This window comes from Salminus brasiliensis, chromosome 17 (genome assembly GCF_030463535.1).
Source record: "Salminus brasiliensis chromosome 17, fSalBra1.hap2, whole genome shotgun sequence".
NCBI lineage: Eukaryota > Metazoa > Chordata > Actinopteri > Characiformes > Bryconidae > Salminus > Salminus brasiliensis.
The window spans coordinates 9,835,553-9,863,250 of NC_132894.1; the positions used below are offsets into that span (position 1 = coordinate 9,835,553).

The 27,698-nt window shown below is 41.4% G+C and overlaps 1 protein-coding gene across 3 annotated transcripts in view; it reads left to right on the forward strand.

The window, feature by feature from the left end:
- The window catches only part of nek7 (NIMA-related kinase 7), a 76,898-nt gene that overhangs the window by 31,504 nt on the left and 17,696 nt on the right, over window positions 1-27,698 (forward strand). For all 3 annotated transcript variants that reach the window (XM_072660016.1, XM_072660015.1, XM_072660017.1), the window contains 5 exons: window positions 3,134-3,196; window positions 6,824-6,934; window positions 11,272-11,380; window positions 13,500-13,607; window positions 21,915-22,009. In XM_072660016.1, coding sequence (XP_072516117.1) covers window positions 3,134-3,196; window positions 6,824-6,934; window positions 11,272-11,380; window positions 13,500-13,607; window positions 21,915-22,009 — 486 coding nt within the window. The remainder of the gene's footprint in view (window positions 1-3,133; window positions 3,197-6,823; window positions 6,935-11,271; window positions 11,381-13,499; window positions 13,608-21,914; window positions 22,010-27,698) is intronic.

The following is a 27,698-nucleotide window of genomic DNA, read 5'->3' on the forward strand; positions in this document are numbered from 1 at the left end:
GAAATGTGATAGAGTAAGGGCAAAGGTGCTCATGATTTGCTTGGTTTACACACTTGTTCTTTGAGGGGAAAAAATTAGGCTATTACCAGTTGCCAGTTTTACAACTGGCATTAACAGTAAGCAAGATACAATCTAATTTCCTGGCAAAAACAAACAGCAACAAAAAAAGTTGCTGTATTACTTAAAAATTACTTAAAATATAGTTTAGAATGTAGTTTGAGTTCCATTATTTATTTTATTATTATTGTTATTATTATTATTAGTAGTAGTATTAATAAAGTATTTTGTGAATTGCTTCTGTGGCTACACATAACCTTGCATGCTATCGAGGATGCCTTATTTTTGTTATTCAAGTGTTTTATTATATAGTTATACTATAGTTATTTGCCATCGTCAATTATCATGAGCTCATTTCACAAACACACTCCCAGTGCTCATTTTGGGCAGTTCAAGTAACATTTCAGTTATGTAACATTTATTCAAATAAAAAAAAAAAATAGAAATAAAGCTGCATGTGAACAAGAGAATATTTTAATGCTTTAAGCTAAAAATACAAAATTGTTTAATGTATTTGTTTACACAGACTAAGACCGGATTTGTTGCATTTTTTTTTCCCCAACAGTAAATGTTAATGTTAGTGATATTACTGCCAAACATTGAAGATTAAATACGGTTATGTTGGTTAGCTTCTATAGAAAAACAATGAAACCTGGTTTTAGTTTTTGTTTCTGGCTGTTCTCACACACAAAACATTTTGAATCTTTAGGTCATGAAAACGGCAGTGTGTTTAAATACTGACGTCACCTGAGACTGATCACCTGTTAGAAATCCTGCTGCTAAATATTCAGTGTTGAGTCTTTCCATTCCCTGACCTCTCAAGAGACACACTCGCAGTGATTCAGGTGTTTCCATTGAGTGCACAGTGTTATTTTTCAGCTTCCTGTGAAAACAGACTTGCTGGAAGAAATAACTGTTCCAAGCTAGATTAAAAGTCTGCTGTCTGGAAAAATGAGCGGCTCTCCTGCAGCACAGCAGGTCTGCAAGCATAGGGTTGTTCAGAGCAGTCTTCAAGTAATCGTATTATACTGTAGCTAATTGGGTTTGAAATAGGTCAGTGACTATAAGGTCAAAGTGCAGAGCTTCACCTTTAATTTGAGGGTATTGATATATTGTGTGAGCCATATAGCAGTGGTCCCCAACCCTGGTCCTGGAGTTAAAACGTTAAATTTACGTTTAAATAAATATGCAGAGCAGTGGGTGTCCAGAATCAGTTTTAGGGTCCACTGCTATATAGGACTTTTTATATATATCAGTGACATTAGTCATTAGTAATTGGACGAATTACCACAATCATTGCATGTGAAGAACTTGTATATTTGAAATCATATGCAGGTAAGAACTGTCTAAAGTCAAAGGCTGTCTTCCACAGTGTTGCTCTGCCACTTATTCTGGTCTCACTTATTTTGCATCAAATTAAACATTGATTAGTTTCAAACTGTAATAATGACACAATGAATACTAGTAAATTTATGCAAACACCATTCTGTGATTCTTGATTTGCTGTAGTACTTCACTGACTATTAAACCTCTAGTTTGAGTAGTAAAATAAATATTTGCCGCCTGATTAAACAGTTTGTTCTCTGTAACTTCATTCATACTTGAAATAAATTGAATCAGCCAATATGACTACAGGAACGACTATCCCCAACGGTGTTTTAGATAAACTGTAAAACAACACATTAAGCTGTCAGGGCAGGCAGCTAGTCACTAGGGGTGTGAAATAGCACTGAGAATTGAGATGAATCCTTTGAATGTTGGCGATTCGGCTTTGATTTTGGTAGGCTAGAATTTGAAGTCCTTACAGTAACCTTTAATAAATACTTATTATTTATTATTTTTGCGAGTTATTGTGCTAGAAAAACCTATACATTCCTCAGAGAAATATATAAATATATTAAAGTGTATTTGTGTGACTAGAGGGACTCTTCAGATAAAGGAAATTAGGCTTGGTGTGTTTCCAGTAAGAACAGGGAGTGAATGTCCCTGTTTTTCACATTTGACTCTTTAACTAAGAGGGGAAAAAGGGAAAAAACATTTGTGCTTTCTGTTTAGTTTAAGATCTGTACTAAAATAATCAACTTATGGCTAAATTAGAGATTTCATAATTCCTTATTTACACCTTGAATCCTTAGTATAATATTCAGTTATTAACCTAATGAATGTATTTTGTGCAGTCCCACAGGGTTCTGTTTAGGGTCTATACAAGGTTTTAAATTATAGTAAAGTACCACTAATGACAGCAATGTAGTTCTCAGAGTGAAGAACTAAAATGTGGGCTTATGTACAGGGTTTAAATAGTTAAATTAGTTGTGAAGTCAAAGATTTACATATATTACAGGTTTTATGCTTGCATTCTGCCGTTTTTCACTAGAGTTGCAAGAATTTACTGTTAAGATTGATCTTAATAGCACTACCCAAAACATTACAGTCCATTTAATATTCTATCGTATTAATTAAAAACATTTTTCATTTGAGAATACATTTCTTGTATTGGTGCATACATTTCTATCTTTATTCCAGTAAACATTTAGAGCAGTTTCCCAGATCCAGATTAATGCTAAGCCTTGGTGAAAACAGTTATCACTGCAGTTTAATCCAAAACTAAGCTTAATCAGCGTTTAGGAAACTGGCTCTTGGTGTTCAGACAGTGATAAATGTTTTTTGGGTGCTGATCATTGTGGGACTACACTTTGAATTTGAATTTTTGAATTCAAATTCTGGTATCATGACCACCCTGTTAGTCACAATGCATAAACTTAGTGTAGCAAACATCCATTTCTGGAGTGTTTTCCTCACTTCCAGTCAGCGCTGAAAATGAACCGCTCTGTCTGTGGCTGCGAGGAGGCTGTTGTGATTGGCCTGAGCAGGTGTTTGGGTGGTCAGGTTGGCCTGCCCGGTCTCTGGTCGCCTGAAGCAGTGTGGCAATGGCTCAGTACCACCCTCCCTACCTCTCCACGCCAGTCTGAACCACATGGCCATATTCATTTTTTCCCCCCTCCTCCCTTTTCTCTTCTGTATGCCATAACTCCCTCTTTCTTTCTCTCTCTTGTCTTCCCTTTTGATCTCTTGATAGATATTCGATTTGATGGATGCCAAAGCTCGGCAAGATTGCATCAAAGAGATAGATCTCCTGAAGGTAAGAAACCAGAGGAGGGAGAGAGCGGCGCCATGTGCCGCTATTACGCTTTCTAAAGGTGCCTCTGCCGAGACCTAATACCAGAGAAACAGACAGAGATAGAGGCAGAGAAAACAATTGATCTGTACCAGACGCTCTGCTCTCTCTCTCTCTCGCTCTCTCTCTCTCTCTCGCTTGCTTTCCCTCCCTCCCTCCCTCCCTCCCTCCCTCTTACTCTCCCTGTGTAAGGCAAGCACAGATCACGGGCTTCTTCGTGTCATTCCTCCAGGCTGAGATTGACTCTCTTTTTTTAATGCCAAAACTATAGTTTTTATCTTGTTCTGTAATATTTAGCATTGGGAGGAGGGGAGGATGAGTGGAGGGCATAAGAGCAACAGCGTAGAAATTTAGCTCCCTCACATTAACTCCCTCATGTGTCTTTTGATGTTGCACGTCCTCTCCCTCACAACATTCTCTCTTGTTTTAAGACCATATCGTTTGTGTTCATCAAACTGCCTTAAGTAGGCTGAGAATCATGCTAGCATGAGAGCTAACTAACAAATTAATGACAGGTCCAATCAGACGGAGCGTCTGGGTGATCAGAGGTGTCTCACTGCACTCAGCTCTGTTTTGTCTTACTAGCTCTCGTCAGATTAGCTTCCCGCCAACATGCACACGCTCTCAACCCCCCCTCCACACACACACACTCACTCTCACACACACACACACACACACACACACAGCGTAATGTTAATTGCTTCAACCCAGATCACTGTTCAGTCATGGCAGGTTCTCGTGATTGTCCAAAAATTCCTCTGCTTGGTCTGAGTGCAGATGACTATTAGACTAGATAACTGGTGACTTCTGGTGATTCCTAATTTAGTGTGTTTGGTGCTCAGTAGTAGGCCAGTATGACTGATAACCATAATTAAATGTGCTTTTAGGAGTAAGACATAATGCCAAACGGCGATCAGATCTTCAGATGCTCAAACTTAAATTCATAAGAGTTGTTTAGGATTTGACATTATTACATTGTCCAAACAGGCTTCGTTCATCAAGCCATATGGTCCAAAAATGGAAACGTAGCTGTAAAAGTAACCTGTTTACTCTTTTTGTGATATGTTTTATTATATTTTCAGCTCAAGCATAGTATTGACTGTTATAAAGCATACAAGATACGGCCATGTAAAAAAACAAAAACAAAAAAAACCCACATATAATATTGATGATTTAATAAAGGATGAAAGTCATTTTTATCCTTTTAGGATAGGCCATTAAAATGGTCTTTGCAACATTTTTGGTAATAATTCTAGCTCCAGCAGCTAACAGACCATAATCACACTAAAGGGATTTGGGGTGGAAGTGCTGTCAACACACCTCTCAGAGCAAGGCTAATTGTTCTCCCTTTGACTCCGGCTGCTGATGGCCAAGCAGCATGACCTGGGAATCAAACCAGCGATCCTCGGATCGTAGCAGCAGCACTTATTCACAGGCTTCCTTCAAAATAAGCTTCTTTAGGATAAGAATCATTTTTCTTTACTGAATAGGAAAATTGTTGCAAAGAATATAAGGCATCACCCCAGAGAACCCTTTAAGGCACCATGCCTACTTTCTGAAGTAGAGCTACATTAAGCTTGGTGGAGGTTGGTGGAAGGTGGAAGACTTCCAGCAGCAGTAGGATGGTGGGGACAAAGGATTCATAATGTGAGAAGAGTGTTCAGTCACACCTCTTAGTTCCGTTTTGCCAGGCGTTTGCTCACACTTCACTGGGGTCAAGAGGGACTGAAAAACTGTGTCCCCATCTTTTACCCCCACCCTTTCTTTTTCCCTAAGCTCTGCCCTGCTAATGAATGCAGTCATTATGACCAGCCGCCTCAAACGGCTAATAAGGCATTTGCTTACAAAAGGGGAGCTATGTCTTCTACTTCATCGGACAGAGCAAGGGAAGGGAGCAAAAAACAAAAGGAAAGAAGGGAGAGTCACGAATCAAAAATAATGAGCAAGACTGGCAGTACCTGAGCTGCCAGAGCCCCCCGCCCCTTCCGTCAGTCAGTCAGTCAGTCAGTCAGTCTGTCTGTCTGTCTGTGTGTCTACCTATTTGTTTATGTCACTTTTCTCATCCCCGCATACTGTAACCAACACTGTGCGCATGTACTCTGTACTCTGTTCCTTTCTACTGATGCTTAAAAATATTGAAATATTGAAATCTGTAGAAATAGCAGAACTTATATTCATTCATTTTGTTAATTATTTTATCTCTGAAAGATGTGAAATTACCCAGTTTTTGGGTTAGTTTGTAGGTTTGATGCCTTAATCAGCATCATGCAGTCGATCGTTTATCTTATAAAGCACGTAGCATTCGAGAAGTCACTGTGGGGAAATGTTAAAGAGCTCCAAGTTAGCATGATATTACTGCATCACCTTAATCTGCCTCGTCACAAACAGAAGGTTTACTGCGTATCGTCTGGAATGCGAGATGAAGGCGAAATTACAGCGCTCAGCGTGATTAAAGCAAACGCGGCGCTCCAATTTGTGCACGTTGTCGCGTTTCATGTTCGCCACATTTCGGCACGGCAGCTCGGGGTCGGGAAGGGGAAGAGGAGTGAGGATGACACCGCCGACTGCTCAAACTGCGGCTGTGTGATCCAAAAATACATCTAAAGAAAAGGCGCGGGACGGCGGCGGAAACGCACGTGCGTGTGCGCGCCCGCGTCCTGCTCTATATCAGCTCGGAGCATGAACATTTCTTTAATAACCTCCTCTGCCATGTCACAGCACATCGCCCGGCCCCGGCTCGCTCTCTCACTCCCTCACTCGCTCATGGCCCTGGAAGGGGGTGGGTGGGGGGACAGGGGGTGTATGGGTGGGTGTATAGCTGTTCTCCTCCTCGTCTTGCTTTCCATTCATACGCTTATTTTTGTGGTTTCCATTTATTTATTTTATTTTATTATTTTTTTTATGCCTCCTGCCTGTCGCTGTCGTCTTCACTGTTGTTTACCATGTTGGATGCTTCCACTTATTGACCAACCAACGGGAAAAAGAAAGCGAAAAAGAGAGGTGGAAGGGAGGGAGGATGGGGAGGGGGGGGGGTGGGTTGTGTGTATGGGTGAGCGGAGGAGGGAGATATTATGCTACGCACTGCTGCTGCCTGGCCCGTCATGTTAGCATCAGCCAGGGATTGTTTGTTTATTTATTTATTTGTTTATTTATTTATTTAATTATTTGAAATGCCACATGGCTCAGTACACTGTCGCGGGCCGAGGCAAGGCGCTCTCCCTCCAAAATAAACCTCCCTCTCCTCCTAGCCCTCCCCTCCTTCCTCCCTCCCCCCCTTCTTCCCTGCCTGGCTTAGTTAGCTGGAGTGAAACACTCCTGCATTTTACATGAGCAACTGTTTATGTCGTTTTCGTTTTCTCCCCCTCGTTTCAGTGCCATCCCCACAATGAGCTTTGCTGTAAATGAGCCTTTTCGGGCTTTTGAAGGTGTCCCGGGTTTGTGTCGGACACTAGCCCGTACGACTTCTGATCCAGCATCTGCCTTTTTGTTCCTGCTGTCTTTGCTTTTGAAAGCTCAGTTTGACCCATAGAGTCTATTTAATATTTAACAGTCACTGATACCTTGCTCTCTTTCACCTCTTCCCTTCCACAGCAATTGAACCACCCCAACGTAATTAAATATCACGCGTCCTTCATCGAAGAGAACGAGTTAAACATAGTACTGGAACTTGCAGACGCTGGGGACCTCTCACGTATGATAAAGGTATGGGCGCCCGGCGTTGTGTCAGCACATTCTTACTGTGCGTTCTTGTTTTCTGCACTGGGACTGCTGTGGAGTGGAATAAACGAGCTTAGTTCATGGCTCACGAATGCTTAACAGAAAATCTTCCTTGCTCTACCCAAGTGTACCCATGTACTGTAGCTATGTAATTGGAGTGTAACTATTCATTTAAATTCCACCAGAACTATTGAATAGTTGTTAAGCACTATTATCAGTTTATTATCACTTATGATATGGAAAAAGAGATGATTTCTGGTGTCTCTGGAACATCATTTGGAAAGGTGAAATGCTATGGGGATACCGGACACTGCTGTATTGCTGTACTCATGTACAATAAACACGTAAACAGATTTACATTCAAATTTACAGCAGATAATTTGGCGAAGGTGGGAACCTACAGTTTAAGACGTTTTACCCAAAGACTGGTATTGGTATGGTGTTGTGTTTATTGCCTGGGTAGGGAATCAAACCTTAGTCTACCAGATGGAGGGCAGCTACTGTGCTACACCAACAGGTATGTTGAGAAGTCTTTACTGAAGTAAAAACTGTAAAACTTGACGCAGGGTAAAAACCGAACTCAAAAGTGGAGTGTGTGTGTGTGTGTGTGTGTGTGTGTGTGTGTGTGTGTGTGTGTGTGTGTGTGTGTGTGTGTGTGTGTGTGTGTGTGTATATATATTTGATATTTGATATATATATATTTGATTTTGTTTTGAAAACTAGTCACAAGCTTAATATTAAGACTTATATGCAAGTTTTGTTATATATACCAGTTATCAGAGGCTAAAAAATGTAAACAGATCATTAACTGATAACTTGACCAACATGACCCTTTGTACTGTTACACCCCTTTTGTTTATATAGCTATTCTACGCATACATGTATGTAGCTTGTAGTGTAGGGGTTTTATGTACATTCTGATTCTGAAGTATTATGGACATTGCTCAAAAGTCTCAAAAAAGCCTCAAAGTGCTAATCTTTGATATATGAAATAAAACATGTTTCATTTTGCCAGCTAATCTTATTAATCGTATCATCGCTGTCACTCCAAAACATTTTTTTTAACTTTTGGACATAATGTGGTTCTGCCAGTTTTTTTTTGAACATGTCAGAATTTAATGATGAATTGACCAATTTTGGAGATCTAAGTTTTTTGCAGGACTGCTATGATACACAAATCAGCCATAATATAAGTAGGTTCCTTTTCTGCCGTCAAAACAGATCTTTGCACTCGAAGCGTGGAATGCACAAAACTTCCGTAAGATCCTTTAAGTCCTGTAAGTTGAGAGATGGAGACTCCATGGATTGCATCAGTGAGCCTTAGGTGCCCTTGGCACATGAGCACTTTTGATACTGTATATCAAGAACACCCCACAATATTGGAGATGTTCTGACCCAGTCATCTATCCATCACAAATAGCTGTTGTCAAAGTGGCTCAGATTTGTATTATGACCATTTTTCCTGAATTTAACAACACATCACCTTCAGAAATGGACTGCTAAGTTGCTTCCTAATATTGCCTCTCCTTGACAGATGTCACTGTAGATGAAGATAATCAAATTCATATTTTTTAATTAATTCATTTATTTTTTAAACACCTTTATTAATGTTATATCTGACCGTTGTATATTCCTTAGTAGTATAGTGATACTAATTTGCAACTTCTTTCCAGGGCTCACATACAACTTTTCTTTGAAATAGTGCCGACATTTGACATAACAAGCTTTCAGTCTTGTAGTGTAAATGATGCCGGCTGATATTTGGATGGTATCTTATACGCCTTGGTAAATATACCCCTCAGTGTCCTCCATCTTATGTTTTCTCTATGCGGGCTGTTCTCCTTCAGCGTTTCCTCCACTCCTGACAACGTGATGCTTCCAAATTAATGTCCTGCATGTAAAAGGCGCCCTTCACCAAATCTCATCCTGCTTAAACAATGTGTATTGCAAACAAGCTCCCTGGGCAAGGTAGTGCTCAGTTGTATCCGAGAGATTTGGAGCTGGTAAATGAGGACATGGAGGATTAGTATGACGAAAACTTCAGCCTGGCAGCCTTTAAGAGGCATCATAACATACCAATGTATTCAGACGGATATTAGGGCTGCGTCAGCTCCTCGCCCCGCGGGCCCCTCTCTCCTCGCACTTGGGCCCTCGCTCTCACCTCTCCCTGCCTGTTCATGTCCGTGCATCACTCTGCACACCTTTAATTAGTATGATTTTTTTATTTATTAAATAATGTCACTCCAAACCTGTGCATCTGGGCTAATCCTCTCAGCAGGCTGAAGTAAATATGACTGAACAGTGTGCCGTATGTAAAACAGAAGCTCCAAATGCATGAATTTACCATTTTTTATTCTTTTTGATTTCTTTTTTTTTTTTCCTCGCTTCCTCTTTCCCCCTCTTTCTCTGTCCATCTCAGGATTCAAATGAAATCAAATGGCCCCTTCATTTGCATGCACTTACAGAATATTGCATGTGCCGTGTTTGCTTTTTAAAGGCACGGAGGGGGCTGCTGTGCTCCCCCATTGACATCAAACGGCCCTCTGATATGCAAATAGAAGGGCTGGGGAAGAATAGATCCACCGGCTTTGTTTGGATGTGGGCCAAGGTTTCCTGGGCTTGAGACTGCATGCTCACAGCCCGCTCCAATCATTTCAATAAAAAGGAGGGGGTTAAAACAGGCAAAGTGAGCATTTGCACAATGGAATAATAAACCGGCCTTAAATAACCTGCACAACTACATTACACGTACACACACAAATATAGATGTATTTATTCATTCATTCATTTATTTATTTATTTATTTATTGTTTACCCCACCCCTTTTACCTGTGCTGACAAGTAGGATCACCTAATTGCTGGTGACTCAGTCAGTGTACAAAAGGTCAGATAATTACGGTGTTGTTTTGGTTAAGTAAGCTTCATTTTATCTTAATTGTGTAGTATTGAATTAATTGCAACTTTGAAGCTGGATTCACGACCACTCATGCACCTCCTCTATTCTGAATGGAGCAGCTGAGAGCGGTGGTGCTAAAAGCACAAAGACTTTCCATGAAGCTCTGGTAATGGTGCCGCCAAAAGCTCCACCACTCTTTTACTCGCGTGAAAGTCTAAAATGTTTGAGAGAGTCCTTCTTTAAACTCATCTAACCTTCTGAAGAAGCTTCTGATCGCTCAGTTTGGCTTGGAGAAGACACATACTTTACTAATGAATGTTTAGGTATGTTATGCTAAGGTAGAATTAAGTCCATTACGAAGGGCATTAAGCCCCCATTAAGTTACTAATTGCTGCCCTGCATTGGCTTAAGAGGTGAACACAGGTCAAGTGAGGTCAAAATGGGCTGTTCAGAGGTAAAACACCTACTTAGACTTCAGCAAGAGAGACACACACACACTCACTTACAGCTCAGCATAATTGTGAGTCATCATAATTGTACCAATGTTGAAAGTAAGGCTGGGTATTGGCAAGAACCTGGCCATACAATTACAAGCGATACTGTAATTATGATGATGTATTGCTCCACCATATGTGTTCCCACTAAATCCCACTAAAAGAAACCTCTACCTCTTATCCAATCAAAAAGGTGAGATCCGAATACAGAATTCAGCATTGCTATCTAGCAGTTATAAAATAAAGCACTGTCCCCAGTCTCTGCATGCAAACTATTCATTAAAAGCTAATACTGTGCAAAACATCGCAATACTTTGATGTATTGATATTTTTACATCCCTATCTGGAAATAAGAATGCACAGTCATATCAGACATCAGACAGATGGTTAGATTTGACCAGTATTTCATTAATTGTACTTTTTTTTGCTGTGCCAAGTGAATTTAGAATACTGCCTTTTTTTTTTTTTTTTTTTATAAATGCTTATGTATTGATATTTGCTTCAGCACCCACAGTTCCCATCTCAGTATCACCTTCTCAATACAGACCAATACAACCCCATAGTAATAAGTTTTTCTCTTTGAGCTTGTTTCTTTAAGCTGGATTCTAGAATTCAAAACACAAGCCGCACAAATATTGGCCAAACTTGCAAACACTTTTAACAATTTTCAAACTCTGTTTTTCACCAAATGTACAATTTTTGCAATGAATGAATAAATAAATCACAAGGTGGGCTGTTCAGGAATGTTCTCCAAGGAGGCGGTGGGTGTGTAAGTGTTCACGCCATGTCAGAAATCCAAGTTTTCTTGTGGTTTTGATTGTGGGGATTCTCCACTGACAGTCTTTGGTGGTATAGGCCTCAGGCCTTTATGTCCAGCCTTGTGTAGAGAGAGTTTGTCTTGCATTGAGGGATGTGTGTTCTTCTTTCTGCAGCATTTCAAGAAACAGAGGAGGCTGATCCCTGAAAAGACTGTATGGAAGTACTTTGTTCAGCTGTGTAGTGCGCTGGAGCACATGCACTCCCGACGTGTCATGCACAGAGGTACACAAACACACACACACGTTTTTGTTTCATTTGAACTGTGTACATGCTCGTGCTTCCATTTGAACTGTGTACATGCAGGTCCCATTTGAACGGTGTACATGATGGCTTATTTCTCCTGTATCTCAACATGAACATTGTGATGTAAATATTTATTAATTATTTATATTTATTCTAGTTTATTCTTATTGCTACTGTCTCATTAGAACCCTCAGTTTTCATTTCATTTGAAACCACCACTTGCCCTTTGGGCTGTGTGAGTATTAGAGGATGGATGGGCTAATAGAAATGGACCAAAATTCATCAGTGTGTGAATATACATTAAAGTATTAATTTGGCGAAATATCTAATTAACCTGATTTATCACTTAACATAGTTACAGTCAGTCAGTCTGTTTGATATCTGAGTTGTGCTTTTTTAATTTGCTGAGGGAGATGCTAGGCTAACGTTGCTAACAAACACTTGGATTGTCACCAATCTCATCTCTGTAAATATATGCTTAAAATCATCAACAATTTTTGGTAAAAGTACTATTTTATTGTCATTCATGTCAACTGGACTGCTAGAGATGGACTGATGCCACAATTTGGGTGTGTAAACCGGTTCCAGTTACTCAAAACAGCTTTCCCACCTTTCAGCAATATTTGTTTTTGTTGACTTAGTAAGTCATACCAGGTAATCTGGATGTGAGACATTTTGGGCTTGTATTTACAGAGATGTGATTGGTGGCGATCACCTAGCATTTATCTTTAAGAAACCCTTCTGTCACCAGGCATGTATTTGGCTAATCGGCTTACTGTTTACCGTTACCTTTTTTCCCACCTTTAAATGTGTACCTCTAGAATTGGGATATATGTTTATATTTAGAGGACATCTAAAAAAGATTATGTATAGCATTTATTACATCATTATGGTACTGCATTGTAGTCCTTTAAAAATAAATATAATAAACATAAATAATAATAAAGTAGTCTTTTATAAAACATCAATATTAGCAAATATTGGGACACCTGCCCATTCAATGTTTCTTCTGAAATGTATGGAGTGCTTTTGTTGAGTGACTGTCTCTGCTGCCAAGGGAAGCTTTCTATGAGATTTTGGAGGAGCATTGCTGTGATGATTTGGTTGTATTCAGCAACAACAAAGGGAGTGATGTCAGGGTGTTCGTTGATCACCACCCCACCTCATCCCCAATTTCCCAACTAATTCCAAACATACTGGATTGAGCACCGCCCATCATTCCAGAGAACACAGTTCTACTGCTCCACAGCTCAATGCTGGGGACTTCATACCCCCTATAGCCCTCGCCTGGCATTAGGCATGGTGCCAATAGGTTTATGTTTATCTGTTTTCAGAGAGTCCTATTCTATTGGCAGTGCTTCTCTACAGCTCTGTGTGTTTTGCATTTGCACATCTGTGTCATCAGTGGGTGTGACATAAAGTAGGGGAATGCATTCATTAAAAGGACATACAGTATAGCTTCATCCTCACAGCTGTGCAGCCTTAACTAGTATAACAAGTACCATTCATACTCTAACCTACTGTTAGAACTCTGAATATGGGAAAATAAGTTTTCCAGCACTGCACTGAGATTCCACCTCCCCAACCTAACACTACTGAGACCGCTTCACTGCTCAGTCATTCACCACCTTTATATACAGCCATTTCGCACCTGACTCGTCCAATTCACATCTGATTCTCTCGGTCACACCTCAGCTTCTAAACCTATATCTGTGTTTGTTGTAGCTGGAAGGCCTCACGTCCTGAGGTGCTAAACTTAAAACGGTACAGTGTGTCCTGAAGCACATGGTTCTGATAACGTGACACACACAAACACACACACACACACACACACACACACACTGCCCTTAAAATGTCTAATGCTGGTCCCCTAGACTCTTAAAGGTGATTTATACCTTGTCCTTTCCTGAATTTAGGGATGTTTCTTTTGGTTCGGTGTAGCACCACGCAATTCTGGTTCACTTCTAGTTAGGGAGCATTTTTAGTTCTCCACCTACTTTCTGTCTCACTTTATTTTTGCGTTTTCCCTCTCCTCACTCACGTGCAGTATGTGTCAGTCTGATAAGTGACTCCATCTCTCTCTCATTTCTTTTTAAAGACATAAAGCCAGCCAACGTGTTCATCACAGCCACTGGAGTGGTGAAACTGGGTGACCTGGGATTGGGCCGTTTCTTCAGCTCCAAAACCACTGCAGCACACTCTCTAGGTAACTCCCCTTCATCTTCTCTCTCGCTGTCTCTCTCTTTCTCTCTTTTTTTTCTCTTTCTCGCTCTCTCACACTCTCTTACTCTATGAACCCTCCACCCCCCCCTCACTCCCACAAAAAAGGGGAGGGGAGAGACAGAGTACACCAGTAAGGCCCTTTAATCACTCCGGAGGAGCTGGATGTGTTTCATTAGGCCTCGCTGCGAGCAGAACCATGTGTCCGTTATAAAGCAGCACCCTCCGCCGGCCCCCGCGGCCAGTTGCGAGCAAAGCGTGGCAGGCTGTGTATCCATTTCATTGAGCAGTTAGGGCTTTCCTGTTGCCTTGACCCTTCGACCCCTCTCCTCGCACACAATGTCTGTGCAGGGACACCGGCCGGGCAACGACTCGAGTGGAAAAATGAAAGAAAGAAAATTAGTCTGGCAGTGCCACTCCGTCTACGACACCCCACAGAGTCCAGTTACACCGCTCCGCCCAGGAAGGAGACACTCGTGGCGGATGAAGTCATCATACTCGCCTTCTCTTGTTAAGCGGCTGACTCAGGAGGTGTTGGCCTAGACGGCTTACTTCGTGGAGAGGCCTTCCTCAAGCAGGACGCTAATAATTATTTTTAGGAGTTGTTGCTTTCAGCAGTTTACATATGTCATGATATGTCCTTTTGTCATATCTGTTAATCCCAAAAAAATGAACCCAGCATGACTTGTTTTTGCAGTTTCCACAACCCTTGCTATTCTGTACTGTAGCTTAAAAAACAGCATAGCATCGTCATAAGCTGATATAGGTATTTAGGTCACTTAAACTCGATTTCCAACCTAACCTGAAGATCTGTTTCATACAGAGAAGGAATTTGACAGTTTGGCTAATAACTATAAAACTGCCATTTGTCTTAAATGGCTCTACAGGATGTGCATGTTTTTGCCGAATTCAGCACGGCTCACAACAAAACCCCAGACTCAGGAAATGCATGCGACAGATGTGACACAAAAAGCTGAGTCCACAGCACCCTCTACAGGACAGCTCAGCGAAGTCCTCGCTCAGTCAGACTTTATTTAGAAAGGAAGCAAGGAAGGCCTTAATCAGGACTTGGTAGTAGTGTCAATTGATGAGGCGCAAGAGGACTACCAGCGTAGTACACCTCCGTTTGCACATACTATTGACGCTGTTGCCTTACCAGATCATGTGCAGACGCCTGTGCTCTGGTGTCATGACCAGGCTCGTTTTAGACTTGCAAACTCCCAAGCACTCCGACGGTTTTGGACAGACAACCTAATTATGAGAATGAAGGTGAGGGTATATTGCATGTAGTTGTCTTGTAATTGTTTTTACTTTGCATGTGCCAGGACTGTACTGTGTGTCATTTGTTAATTTTTATTCCAATATAAGCCTCTGCTTTAGTATTTTGGCAAGGCTTACGAAATATGTGGAGTCCTTAAACAGGTCACTAAATGTAATATTGTGTGCTATTATGCTTTGAGCATCGTGGTTTATAATAGTAGTAGCAACATTTACTGATTATTTATACAATAAGACAAGTAATCAGAGATGTAAGTAAAGGACAGATCTGGATATGTGCTTTTTTTTTTAATGAACAACTACCTAAATTAAAGGACTCGTGGCAGCCTTAATCTTGACCAGTTCTCCAACGTTATCTCCCAGATGAGTTTCAGCCTGGGTTTGGGTGAACCAAAGTCATCCAACACACATAAATAATTCATAATAAGAAAACCTACTAATTTACCTTTGTGGTTTTAGCTATTATAGCTCATTCAGCCCTCTGCTGTCTGAATCACGCACATGAACAGCACCTGTGTTTTTATTATGGATGAAAATGACAACGAAGAGACATGGCAACACACAAGCTCTGACTCACATTCTCTTTAATACAGACTGAACATCTACATCTATGTGCTGCTATGGATCTCTAGAAGATGTGAAAATGTACAGTGTTCACTCTAAAAAGGGTTATTTGTTTAGAAATGGGACAGAATGTAATAGTCTAAGCATTTGTTCCATACTTCAGAGATCAGGAGTTCGTGCCCCAGCAAGAAGTCCACAGTTTTTATTGTTGGTTATCTTTTTAACAGCTACTTTTGTATGTCTTTAACGTTTTGCGATTTTTCATTCCTAAATGTTCTGCAAATGCTTCTTTGAGCAATTCCATAGATGAACAGTTTGTAAAAGACCGTGAGAAGAACCCTTTGGAGGTTTAAAAAAGGTCCTTTACCAATTTAAAGGTTCTTCACACTCATCTTTTACGAAAGTGTGTTTTCCATGGCCTGTCTGGAGCAACTTTTAAAGAATGCAGATTTGGCTGCGGCCTTGCACATGATTCAGTGGCCAGGTGTTCACTAGGATTAGTCTTTTCAATTTAATGTAAATACTATATGCTGTTTTGTCCCCATCATGCACCTGCTGTCTGTGTGATCACGTCATAGAACTCTCCCACTGTTGAGAGTCGTGCCGGGTTCTCTGTGCTGAGGCTGAGCTGTAGCAGAGTATGAAATTCATGAGCATCTCCTGGCAGGTTAAATTCACCCAGGGGCATGGAGACCCAGGTCTATGTCTCCCTCTGGGTGGGTACACTAAAGTCCCCCTGCTCCAGCTTTCTCTCTCTCTCTCTCTCTCTCTCTCTCTCTCTCTCTTGCTCTCTCTGCCCCCCCCCCCCCCCCCCCCCCTCTCTCTCTCTCTCTCTCTCTCTCGCTCTCTCCCTGCATGGGGGTGGTGGTTACGGGCAGGGAGGGTGCTGGAGGAGGGATTGTGGCTTGACAGTTTGGGCTGTAATGAGACAAACCACCGTGGTAGAACACTGCGATGCGCACTGGATGGAGGTCCAGGAAGCGCCGCTCCGTGCCTGTCAATTCTTCTCCTCAGAAGCCGAGCCGTAGCCTTTTAACTCTGTCTCAGAGTGGCTCTGCAGCCCACAGATACAAACAAAGCCAAAGAGGGGGAGCGAAAGAGAAGGAGGAAAAAAAAAAAACACTCTTTTTCTTTGCATTTCCTGCCAGAGGCTTCTTCCCCTTTAAATTATGGGGGGGCTAGCAGGGGATGGGGGGCTACAGTGCAAAAGAAGATTTTAGGATAGGAGGATAACAATGAAAGAGGTGAGGAGAAAAACAACAAAGAAATAGGGTCTAAATATTTTACAATTAACAGCAGAATTGGGACTCACATCAGTAACATTTTTAGCTCCTAATTCCAATCTGTGGTGTCCATGTAACTGTAGATCACATATAAATATATGTATAATATTATTATATAGAGCTTCTTTGCTCTTTAAATTCATTTTGAAGTAGTTGAGTCTTGTTTTTGTTTTTTTCCATCTCCTACAAAGTTACCATTTTGGAGATTTTGGAGACAAGGTTTTTGTCAGACATACACTGATCAGCCATAACATTAGCACTACTTGCCTTAAATTGAGTTGGCTCCACTAATACTGCTGTAATGGATCTGACCATTCGACCTCCACAAGACCTCTAAAGACATCCTGTGGTTTCTGGCACCTTAACTTTAGCATCAGATCCTTTAGGTGGGGCCTCAGATGGATCGGTTGTCCTGTCTTGGACCACTTTTGGTAAGTGCTAACCACTGCATACCTGAAAACCCCCATAAGACCAGCCTGATGTTTTGGAGATGCTCTGACCAAGTCGTCTACAGATGATCATAGATAGATGATCATTTTTTCACTTCACATGTCAGTGGTGCTAATGTTATGGCTGATCGGTGTGTATATTAATATAATCAAGATCATTAATTATCTTTTAATTGCTGTGTTACGTGGAACTACTGGTAATTGCATTATAAGCATCCGCCCCCTCAGAAAAAAACGGTTTCGCTCCCTTTACAAAGAATGCACCCTAATGTCATAACAATTCATAATAATGGAAATCAATCCCAACATGACTTTCTATTTATTTGCATGAATAAGTGATGTGCTGTTAATTTGGTATGCAGCTGGAATGCTCTCGCTGTAGCATCTGGCTTTTATGAAACTATTAGCATAAGAGAAGATGATTTTTAATCATCTAACAATGGTTGTTGAGGGACGCTGTTCAAACAGCGCTGGGAGACCCGAGCGATCGCAGAAGCGCGAGTGTTAGCACCAGTTAAAAGACCTCGCTAGTTATTCAGTCAATAAAGAGATTAATTGCTGTTTTTTTGGAATTGTAGGTCAGCCGTTATTATGCAACAACCTTAAGGACATAGCATAGATCTGTGTGCTTGGCTTATTATGAAAATTATGAACAATGCGCCGTCTCCATGTGCGATGCTATCGAACAGCCATAGTGATTACGTACAGGCTTTTAGATCTTAATTCCTCGGACTACCACTTTTCTTTTGCTGTTAACAAAAGGGCAGCAGTTGTGGTCGGCTTTGTCAGTAGAAATTGCGTCAGCAGCAAGCCGGAGGAGGCGCTACCTTGTGCGTTTTGTCAGTGATCTCCTCAGCTCCGCTACCTTCGCATCCTGATGCCGTTTGGTGTTGAAATGTTTGCCTGGCTTTTGTTCTCGCCACTTGAGACCTCCGCGCGCTCTGTCAGATCTGAGGTGTTTGTGCCAGGGCTAAACTTTTGTAAACTGCAAGCATTTGTCAGAACGCTTTCCTTTCTCGCTTTCCCCCTCCGTGACTCGCCCCTCGCTCCATCATCAATCTTTCACGCTTGTTGGCCTACGCGTTGCTGCGATGATGCAACCTGGAACTTGTGGCTGGCTCCAGAGAGAGCAGCACGGGGAGTTTGACTGGCCTCCTGGGTCCAGCTCTTCTGCCTGATGGCTATTAGTCACTGCCAATTAGTTGCTTTTCCCTGCGCAGGGCTGTGGACCAAGAAAGCCGCCACTGCTTGGCCTTCACGCTATTGTGCCACGCACAACATCTCATGGTATTTCAGCAAGCGCTAGGCAGTACCGAGCTTTCCAAAGAGCCGCATCAACACAATCTGGTTTTGAACTGATTTTCTAGTAGCTTCAGAATGTGAGATCAATTTTTGACTCTGGATCTTGGCAATGTGTTCATTTAAGACGAAGTATCAGAGATTTGGACCTGGTTTGCAAGTCAGTCAGCACTCGTGGTTAAATGACTCACGACTCGACTCTGACTCGAGATTTCAGACCGAATTTCAGCCAGAAGAAAAAAAAAGTTATTTATTTATAAAGTTATTGGATACTGCAAAACTTAAGGCAGTATTTATTTATTTTTTGAAAAATCCCTGGCTTGTGAGTGACTCTGCCTTTCAGTTTTGCTACTGCTATGTGCAGTGTTGGGAGGGAAAAATATAGAGTCAAGAGAGTCAAGGTTTTGAGTGCATAGCATTGTGTATTGTTATGAATTTACTGTTGTTTTCTTAGCCCACTGTTGGCACCGCCACACAGCAAAACACTCCCATTTTCTTCTCCTTTCTTTCCTTTTCTTTTTTGTTGTCTCAGTTCTGTTGTTTTATCAAGTATTTCACCAAAAAGTTAAATGGTAAAGTGTCCAGAAACATTACTATTGCCCCCAAAGCAGCATGAATTCAAATAGCAAGCTTCTTGTTATAGACTCATGATTCAACTCCGACTTGTATCACAGAGATTTAGGACTTGAATAAGACCTGCACTGCAGAGACCTGACTTTTCTCAAACTTGCATCCCAGAGACTCGACTTGGACTTGCACAGCAGAAACTCCTGCTCAGTGTGGATTCAAATAGCAAGCTTTTTGTTATAGACTCAAGACTCAAATTAGACTCGTATCACAGAGACTCTGGACTTGAGTCAGGCTCTCACTGCAGAGACTCACGACTCAACTGAGAGTCGAATCCCAGAGACTCAGGACTCAATCGACTTTACTTGTTCTGCAGTAACTTGACACTCTAGTGTGACTCACATCAGGCTCACATCACAGACTCTGGACTTGAACAGATTTAAGACACAAGTCGGACTGGCATCCCAGACGCTCAGCTTATTTTACAGTTTACAGCTTACAGTTACGACTTATTACAGCTTTACAGTTACGACTTCCAAGTTACTCTTATTATGTAATGTACTTAGGAGTCTTGCCCTATGACTCTTAATGGTGTAGCACAGCATGGGCACTCTGACCAGGAATCAAACCCTAGCCTCCCACATGGTGTGGTAGCTCACTGGCAGGTAGTGGTGTTATCCATTGTGCCACACCAACCAGACTGCAGAGAATCTAGACTTTACTCTGATTGACTCCGAGGCGCTCAAAACTCAGCTCACACTTAAGACCTCTCTACAGTCGTAAACATCTCTGATGAGTGGTGCAATGCTGTATAGTCGACTGCTAGCTCAGTGCAAGCTGACTTACAGTTGCATATTCATAATGTCAGCCAGTGTACTTTAATTTCATGGGATCGTCTATTTTTTGAGTTTGTCTATCCAAAGACAAAGGGGGGATAGACCTTCTATTTAAAAGGTCCCGTTGCTTCTTCAATGCATTTACTGTACTTTACTGTAGTTTCTTTCATATTGGGCAGGTTAACTTGTGTTCACCTTGCCCTAGTTGTAGTATATTTAGCCCCCCCCCCAACCCCACACACACACAAAAACAATAGAAAGGTTACAGACCATGACAGCCCAAATGTAGACTATGTGGAGGTTTAGCCACAGTATATTGGCCACCGTGTGAGTACGCAGACAGAACTGGCCCACAAGCTGACTTCCTTCTTCCTGTGGAAGCGAGGCAGAACTACAGGCTGGGGCAGACCCACAGAGGGTTGGGGTTTTTGACACCGCTGCTGTGGCTTTTTTAGTGTGATTAGGTAGGGAAGATGATTTGAATGAGGCCTTGAAAAAAAAAGATATTTAAAGGTTTGTCTCTCTATCAGTTTTCAGGCATCAGTCATGCCTGTGTTTTTGTATTGGGTGGTAAGATTTATTTTCCTCCAGTATAGCCTCACACGTGTTGACCTAATTTCACCAGTATATACTTTAAATACACCAATCGGCCATAACATTTAAACCATAATACCGTAATATGCCTAAAATTGTGTATGAACACCACAAAATCTCTACAAAGTGTCCTGTGGTTTTTGGTACCACAATTTATGTTTGTAGCCAATCTTGTAAGTCCTGTACCTTGTAAGGGGAGGCCGTTTTTTCCAACACAACAGCTTCGAGAACTGACTGTTCACTTACTGTCTAATATATATTGTCCCTATATGGAGACAAAGCTGTAAAAACTGGCTAGTTCAATTATTTTTTTTATTTTAATTTTTTTATTTTTTAAGACCTCATGATTCAAATGTTTTCAGCACCCCAAAACTTTTCCGGCCATCACCCGGAGGAGCTGCATGTGTGAACCAGTATGTCCGACCCTCTAGTGCAAAGTCCGGGTAATGTACGCATGAGCACAAATGTGAATTGAGCAGGTAATTTTCTAGAGAATTCATGGTGGGTGAATTCTTGTTACACAGGCGCCGCCCTTGCTTAAACCACACAAAACATTTCCTGTAGTGAGAACACGTCTGATCTGGAGAATTTCCTGCTGTATGCTTGATGTGTGAAAGGGCACCTGCGGAAAATGTCCGGACCTGATTCTCCAGGCATTTTCTGGCATTCCTATGTGAAAATGGCTTCAGGGGAAAAATACAATACAAGAGAAATATGGACCCTAAAAGCTACTAAAAGACTAGTTGGTGTCTGCTTTGACAATAGGCCTGGACAAGATATGTCTGGAAGACTTTGAAATGTTGTCTGCAGTTAGCAATTCAGGTGGTTATTAATTTAGAATGGATACAATGTTGCTTGTAAAATTTTTACTGTGCATCAACGATATACACGTTGAGTACCTCTCTGATATACCAAGCCTGCGTCTCTGCTTTAGACTGAAAATAGTTAGCCATGGAAATGTCATATAAAAATGCTGTATGTGATCACAAAAGTGATCTAGTAAGAAATCATTTTTCTCACTTTTAGAAAACGTTTTAGAAGATACAGCTTGGAACTAACTTCATTCTCTGAATAAGGTTTCACTCTTGATCTTGAGTCACTATCAGTTAGCTGGGTTTAATGAACACACCCTTTCCTCTCCCTATCCTCTCACTCAGATACGCCGCCCTAAGTTTGTTTCTGTCACTCCTCACTGTATGCATGCATCGTTGAATCAGGATCTCTCTTAGCTCTCAGCAGTCTCTTTCTGCTCTCTAGTCATCCGAGGCTGCTGCTTCTTCTCAATCTGAAACTCCCGTCAATGAAGCATCCATGGGTGAACCTCTCACCTCCACAACGCCTCACTTAGCAAACCAGACATGCCTTTAACTTCGTTTTTTTTTCTCTCTCTCTCTCTTTCTCTTTTCCCTTTTTTCTGATCCAGTGGGCACCCCTTATTACATGTCTCCCGAGAGGATACACGAAAACGGATATAACTTCAAATCTGACATCTGGTCGCTAGGCTGTCTGCTCTACGAGGTAATGTATAGAAACCCATACCCTTTCCACCATTACTAGCACACGCTCTCCCCCTGAACTCTCCCCAAACCCCCTACTGATGCTTCTGCGAGACTCGGCCCTGCGCTCCCTGCCTGATCCTCTGACTCGGACCATGCCGTCTGTCGTGAAAATTACAGTGCGGTTTTGTACTTTATGAGGTAAACGTCCCTGCATGGGAAGCCTGCAGTGTGTTTCGAAGTTGGCAGGGGAGTCCGAATGACATTTACATGTGTTTTAGATAAGACTCATAGCTTACTTCTCTGAAATGATACCTCCACAATAACGTGCACCACATTATTGGACGCACAGCGAAGTAAACCCTTTGGCTCCAGGGATGGAGATTTTGCTCAGCCCTCAGCCCAGACTGATGTTAAAGTTGTACAGAGGTCAGCAGGGTTTTTTTTTTTTATCCTGGGATAAAATAACATTGGCATTGAGCATAGAGATCTTTTGCGTGGTTTTACTGTAGCATAGCCCGCTGCCACATACTTTAATCAGTGTCTGTTTGCTACTGCTAGATCTATCAGACTTAAACTGAGAGCTAGGTTAGGTTTCACACAGAACAGTAGTATCTATAAAATTATACATTTTACAGGAGAACTGTAACTTTCAATGGAAGTCAACGTGGAAAAAATGATTGCAAGTCATTTTGGAGTATTTCTATTAGTTCATCCGTTCAAATTGAAAATTTAAGTATAAAAAGAACAAGCTGATTCAAATTTTGTCAACAAGTGGAAAAACTGCTGGAAAAAATACATGGTTTTCCATGAGAGTTCTGAGACGTCTGAAATTATGAAGATTTCACCTACAATGGGCAATCGGCAATTCCTTTGCGTGGTTGTATGTGATCAATAAGCCTGCAACAGATATTATATAATACGTAGATAATATATTTGGATAACAAACTTCTACTTGGTCAACATAGGTTGCCAGTCTGAGGTGGTAGCTAGCTACTCAATTCTTTCTTAGTTGCATGTATTATTATTCTGAGCTGTAGGCAAATTACTTTGCACTGGGCAATAAAACCAACTGAGCGCCGGGTTTAGCGTGTGCTATAGTATGAAGTGATGATCAAGTGGTCAATCGTTGAGGCTTTTGAAGCATAGCTACAGTATGTTTGGAGATCAATGGAGTTCGATTCTGATTCTGATTCTGATGTTTGTGCGACAGTGATGTTTTGTGTGGTTTGGTTTTAACCTGGAATAGAAAGCAATGCACAAAGAAGTGACACAATACTTCACAATACATCACATTAATGTAATCATAAGGACTGCAGCAAACATTTGTAGGGTCACCACCCACCACTACATAATAGAGGAATGAATCCTTACTGTTTCATCATCAGTTGGGTTAAAAAAGTACAGGTTATCAGCATAAAATTTTGTTTGTTTTTTAGTAAATCATAAATTCAAAAGTTTGAAACTACAAGAATTATTTACCTGTAAAAAATAAATAATTACATTTTTGTTTATTGCAGTAAGACCAAAAAAGAAAAATGAATGAATTAAACTATATATATATATATATATATATATATATATATATATATATATATATATATATAATTTTGTGTATGTCTATATACACACACACACACACACACACACACACACACACAGTGCAGAGTAGAAATAGACACATTGTTAGTCCAGCACCCATTCTTGCCTGAATTCCCCTGAGTGATTTTTTTTTTTTTTTCTCCACTCATCTTTTTTATTCTTGTTGGGGAGCTCACCAGTAGCTGCACCTCCCAAAGTGCCTGGGGCTGAAAAACATCCATCTGAGTTCACCGCTGCTCGGAGACCGCGCTTCTTGGCACTAATTAGTCTCCCACAATGCACCAGGCCCGGCAGTGTGCCCCGCTTGGCAGCGGCCACGGGTCAGCCAAGTGCAGCGCCGAGGCAAACGGGGAACGGTTGTGATCTCTTAAGCTTCTGTTGAAGAACGGGCCGGAGCGCTGGGCCCTGAACAGAACAGATCGCTCCCATCGCCCCGCAGAACAGAGGGGGTCTCTCATCCTGTCCCGCCTCTAGCAGGTCACATGACCTGAGGGGGAATGTTGGGAGGTGATGAGTTGACATCTGCTCGAGTGACAGGTCTGATGATGGGCGAACCCGCTGGCAGTGAGTCTGTGTGTGTGTGTGCCTGTGTGGAAGCCAGGGAGTCTCTGTTTTTGTGGCAAACTTGGAAGCTGGCGGATTCTTCACACTCAGTGGTTGCGGTTTGGTGCTAAGAGAAGGCCTACTAGACACACACACACACACGTGCACACACACACACAAACTGGACATCACAGGAGTTAACCATGTTGTGTATGTGCTTATACATGTGCTCTATTGTTGTTTGACGATACACCCAAATACACTTTGCCTTATTACCAGTGTCTTGAAGTGGGAGACGACAGCCTGCCATGCACCACTGCAGCCTTAGAATAGCTGCAGCGGTAATTTGGAGACATGTGCCATCTACCATTGATCTCCATTGATCTCCTTTGTGTGAAGGGCCTACACGTATGCACATAATTCTGCCTTCCGAAAGCATGAATCTTTCAGCCAGTCTGCCGTGGGGTTTTGGGTTTGAGGTAGTGTGTGTGTGTGGGGGGGGTGATGGTGGAGTAGGGTGGTGATTGAGGTCATAAGGCCTTGGTTAAAAATCATCAATACCTGCGCATTGTATTCCTGCATCTGCATCTGTTATTCCGTTTGATGCCGCCTCTCTGCTGGAGCTCATTTGGTCAGCTGACTGCGTGGCCCTGTGATGAGAACTGGGTGGGAGCCCGGACTGGCGTCGGGGGCCAGCTCCCAGCTGACCTTCTCAGCGGGCAGGGCACGTGCTCTCAGTCAATACCGCTGGAGCTTCAGCCACGCACTGCACGTCATTTCCATTATTGACACCTCACTCTGCGCTAAGGAGGAAGTGTGTGTTTCTGGGTTAGTAAGGGAGCCTTGGGACTGCCTAAGCTGGTATTTTGAGGTGCTGGATGAACAAAGGAGTGGAGGTCTATAGATGCATTTTACAAGCACATCAATATGCTAATTTATTAGCCTGTTTTAGAGACCCAGGTTTACCTTGGTTCTTTGTTTCTCGGTTAACAGTGATCGCTGGTTGCAGATCTAAGTCAGGGTTGGCCATTGGACAAGTTTGCCTTTTGATTATTAGATATTTGTACTAATTGTCAATATTAGGGATCAGTATAATTCCTTCTTCTAAATGGCTGAGCTTTTTTGCACAACTCAGTTTTTGCTAAAATATGAACATTTATTGTGCTTTATTCATTTCGTACTGTATTTATTTCCTGTGGTTATGGAAGTTGTGTTATTGTCGTGGTTGTTTATGTATTTGCTGTCTAACCAGCTAATATATGTAAGCTAACTAGGCCACTGTGGTTACTCTGCAGGACATTAGTATATTAGCTAACAGTTATGCTAAAGGCTTGTTCTTAAGATTTCGCAAGGTGTACCAACCTACTCTTCCCCCGATCAGCATACCTTCTGAATGAACATATTTATGGGTGCAGCATAAGAGGAACAATGAAGCAGTACTTCATGGCATAAGCTTCCCATGAATTTGGAACACCACTATGATTATCAGTAATTCTGGAAGAAACCCTATTGAACAGGTTGTCCTATATCACGCCCTTTGTTTCCATCTCACCTGCAGAGATATGATTATGCAGTACGTCACAGGATCCTTGTTCCCTCGTCTCGGCGGGACTCCATGCTATGGGTTTTGGTGTTGGGTTTTATGACGCCTGAAATAAAAGGGTCGTTTCAGGCTAACCAGATGGTCCTGTCGGTGTCTTCCACTTACTGTCTCCAGTCTCTGTTAAGTACAGCCTGCATTCATATTGCTGTATCTGTGCTCCCATGGTCTGGCCTGGTCTTTTGAAGTGCTCTTAAACCAGTAACTAATAGCTGTCTTTGGGACTGTTAAGAATTTATATTAACATAAATCAAGAGCCGCAGTCTGTTACATCTCCCTTCAACACGGAACAACTGCCTGAGCGCACTGATCAGGCCTTTTAGAATTAAAACATAACTCTGAGACCGGGATCACCGTTTATGACCAAATACAAGAGCAAATCCTAATTATTCTTGATATTCTACGTTAATGAAATATTGAAATATTGAATAATAAAACAGCTTAAATTAGTGTAGCTGCCCTAGTATTTACTACTCTGTGCAAATATGAGGAATTAAACAGTTACCTTCAGAGTTATGTGGCAGATTATTTATCACCACCTCCGTATTCAGTTATAAAAAAACGTTTATTGGAAGAAATAAAATAAAATCCTAGAAAAAAGTTCTTCAACTTGTTTAAAAGCTAACACACAAAAGAAATGTCACATTTGACCGATGTGAAAACTACAGAGAGACATAAATCAGGGAATGGACTAGCCTGTCGGGTTACAATACTGCTAAAATGATTACTAGGAATCGAAAGGCACATGCTGCTCTTTCTAGGCTGCATAGAACAGGTTGTTCCTCCAGACTGGATGAGCAGTCAGTGAGAAGAGTCATCAGAGACTCTTGGGGAAATAATTCCTCATATGTGAACAGGCCATCTGAGACTAACACAAAGCTAATATAAAAATGATGGAGAAAAAAAGTTGGATGTCAATGTGAATACCTTCTTCTGGCTTTTTAGATAATAACATAATCTGTGTGCAGATATAAGAAGTTAATGGAAGTTCATGAGCATCATAGGATTTTGAAACTGTAAATTTGTTGTTCGTGGATCTGAGTCATATCGATATCTGCTGAAAATCTTCAAAAAGATTCAAAAGATTGTCATTTTCATACATGTGTTTAAATTTCTAAACTATATTTGATGTATTTATTGTAGGGATGACCCAATCCAGTGTTTTTACCCCCCCATCCAATCCGCTCTAATACGGAGTGTCGGCTGATACTAAACTGATCTGTGTGTTTATATAAATGCTACAGCCACACATTGTAGGTGAGATGTGCTTCTAATAAAATAATTTAATATAATGTGATATTATCAACTGATTTATTTATTTGGTAGTCTTTTTAGATCACTTTAGTCAGATCATTTAATGTGTGTGTGTATGTGCGTGTGTGCTATACACACTAAATTGCCCCCCCCCCCACTACTGATAAAATAGCATTTTCTTTTTCTATAATTTTTATGTGTGCATTAACCTACCCCTCTTTTTTGAATATCGTATGGTGAGTGGTGCATTTCCCACTGGAAAATAGTTCCACAATGCAGACAGTGAACAGTTCTATTACTTTCTGAAAATGCTCCTTACGGCTGTGGGCTGGGAATAATGTCAGTTAATTCCCTTTAAGGACACCAGAGGGCGCTCTGCTAAAAGAAAGTGAAAACAAAGGATCAGTACTGGATCAGGATTTAACTGGATCAACAAGATTCACTTTAAATCTGTTCAATTCTGACAGATCTATTCCAATATTCCCATATTATCACACCCGTCCTACATGTACTCAAGACATTTGCTTAAAACTATAGAATATTGGCCTTGACCCAGAATTCCCATACGAGTTCGTTCCTGCCTACCATGGGTCGTGCTTAGCCAACATACTCCTGAGAAGGATGGAAGGATTTGCTAAATATGATGGAGTGAAGATGATGTTTTTCATCTGACGCTCTGACATCTGCATTATACTCTACCGCACATTTCCTT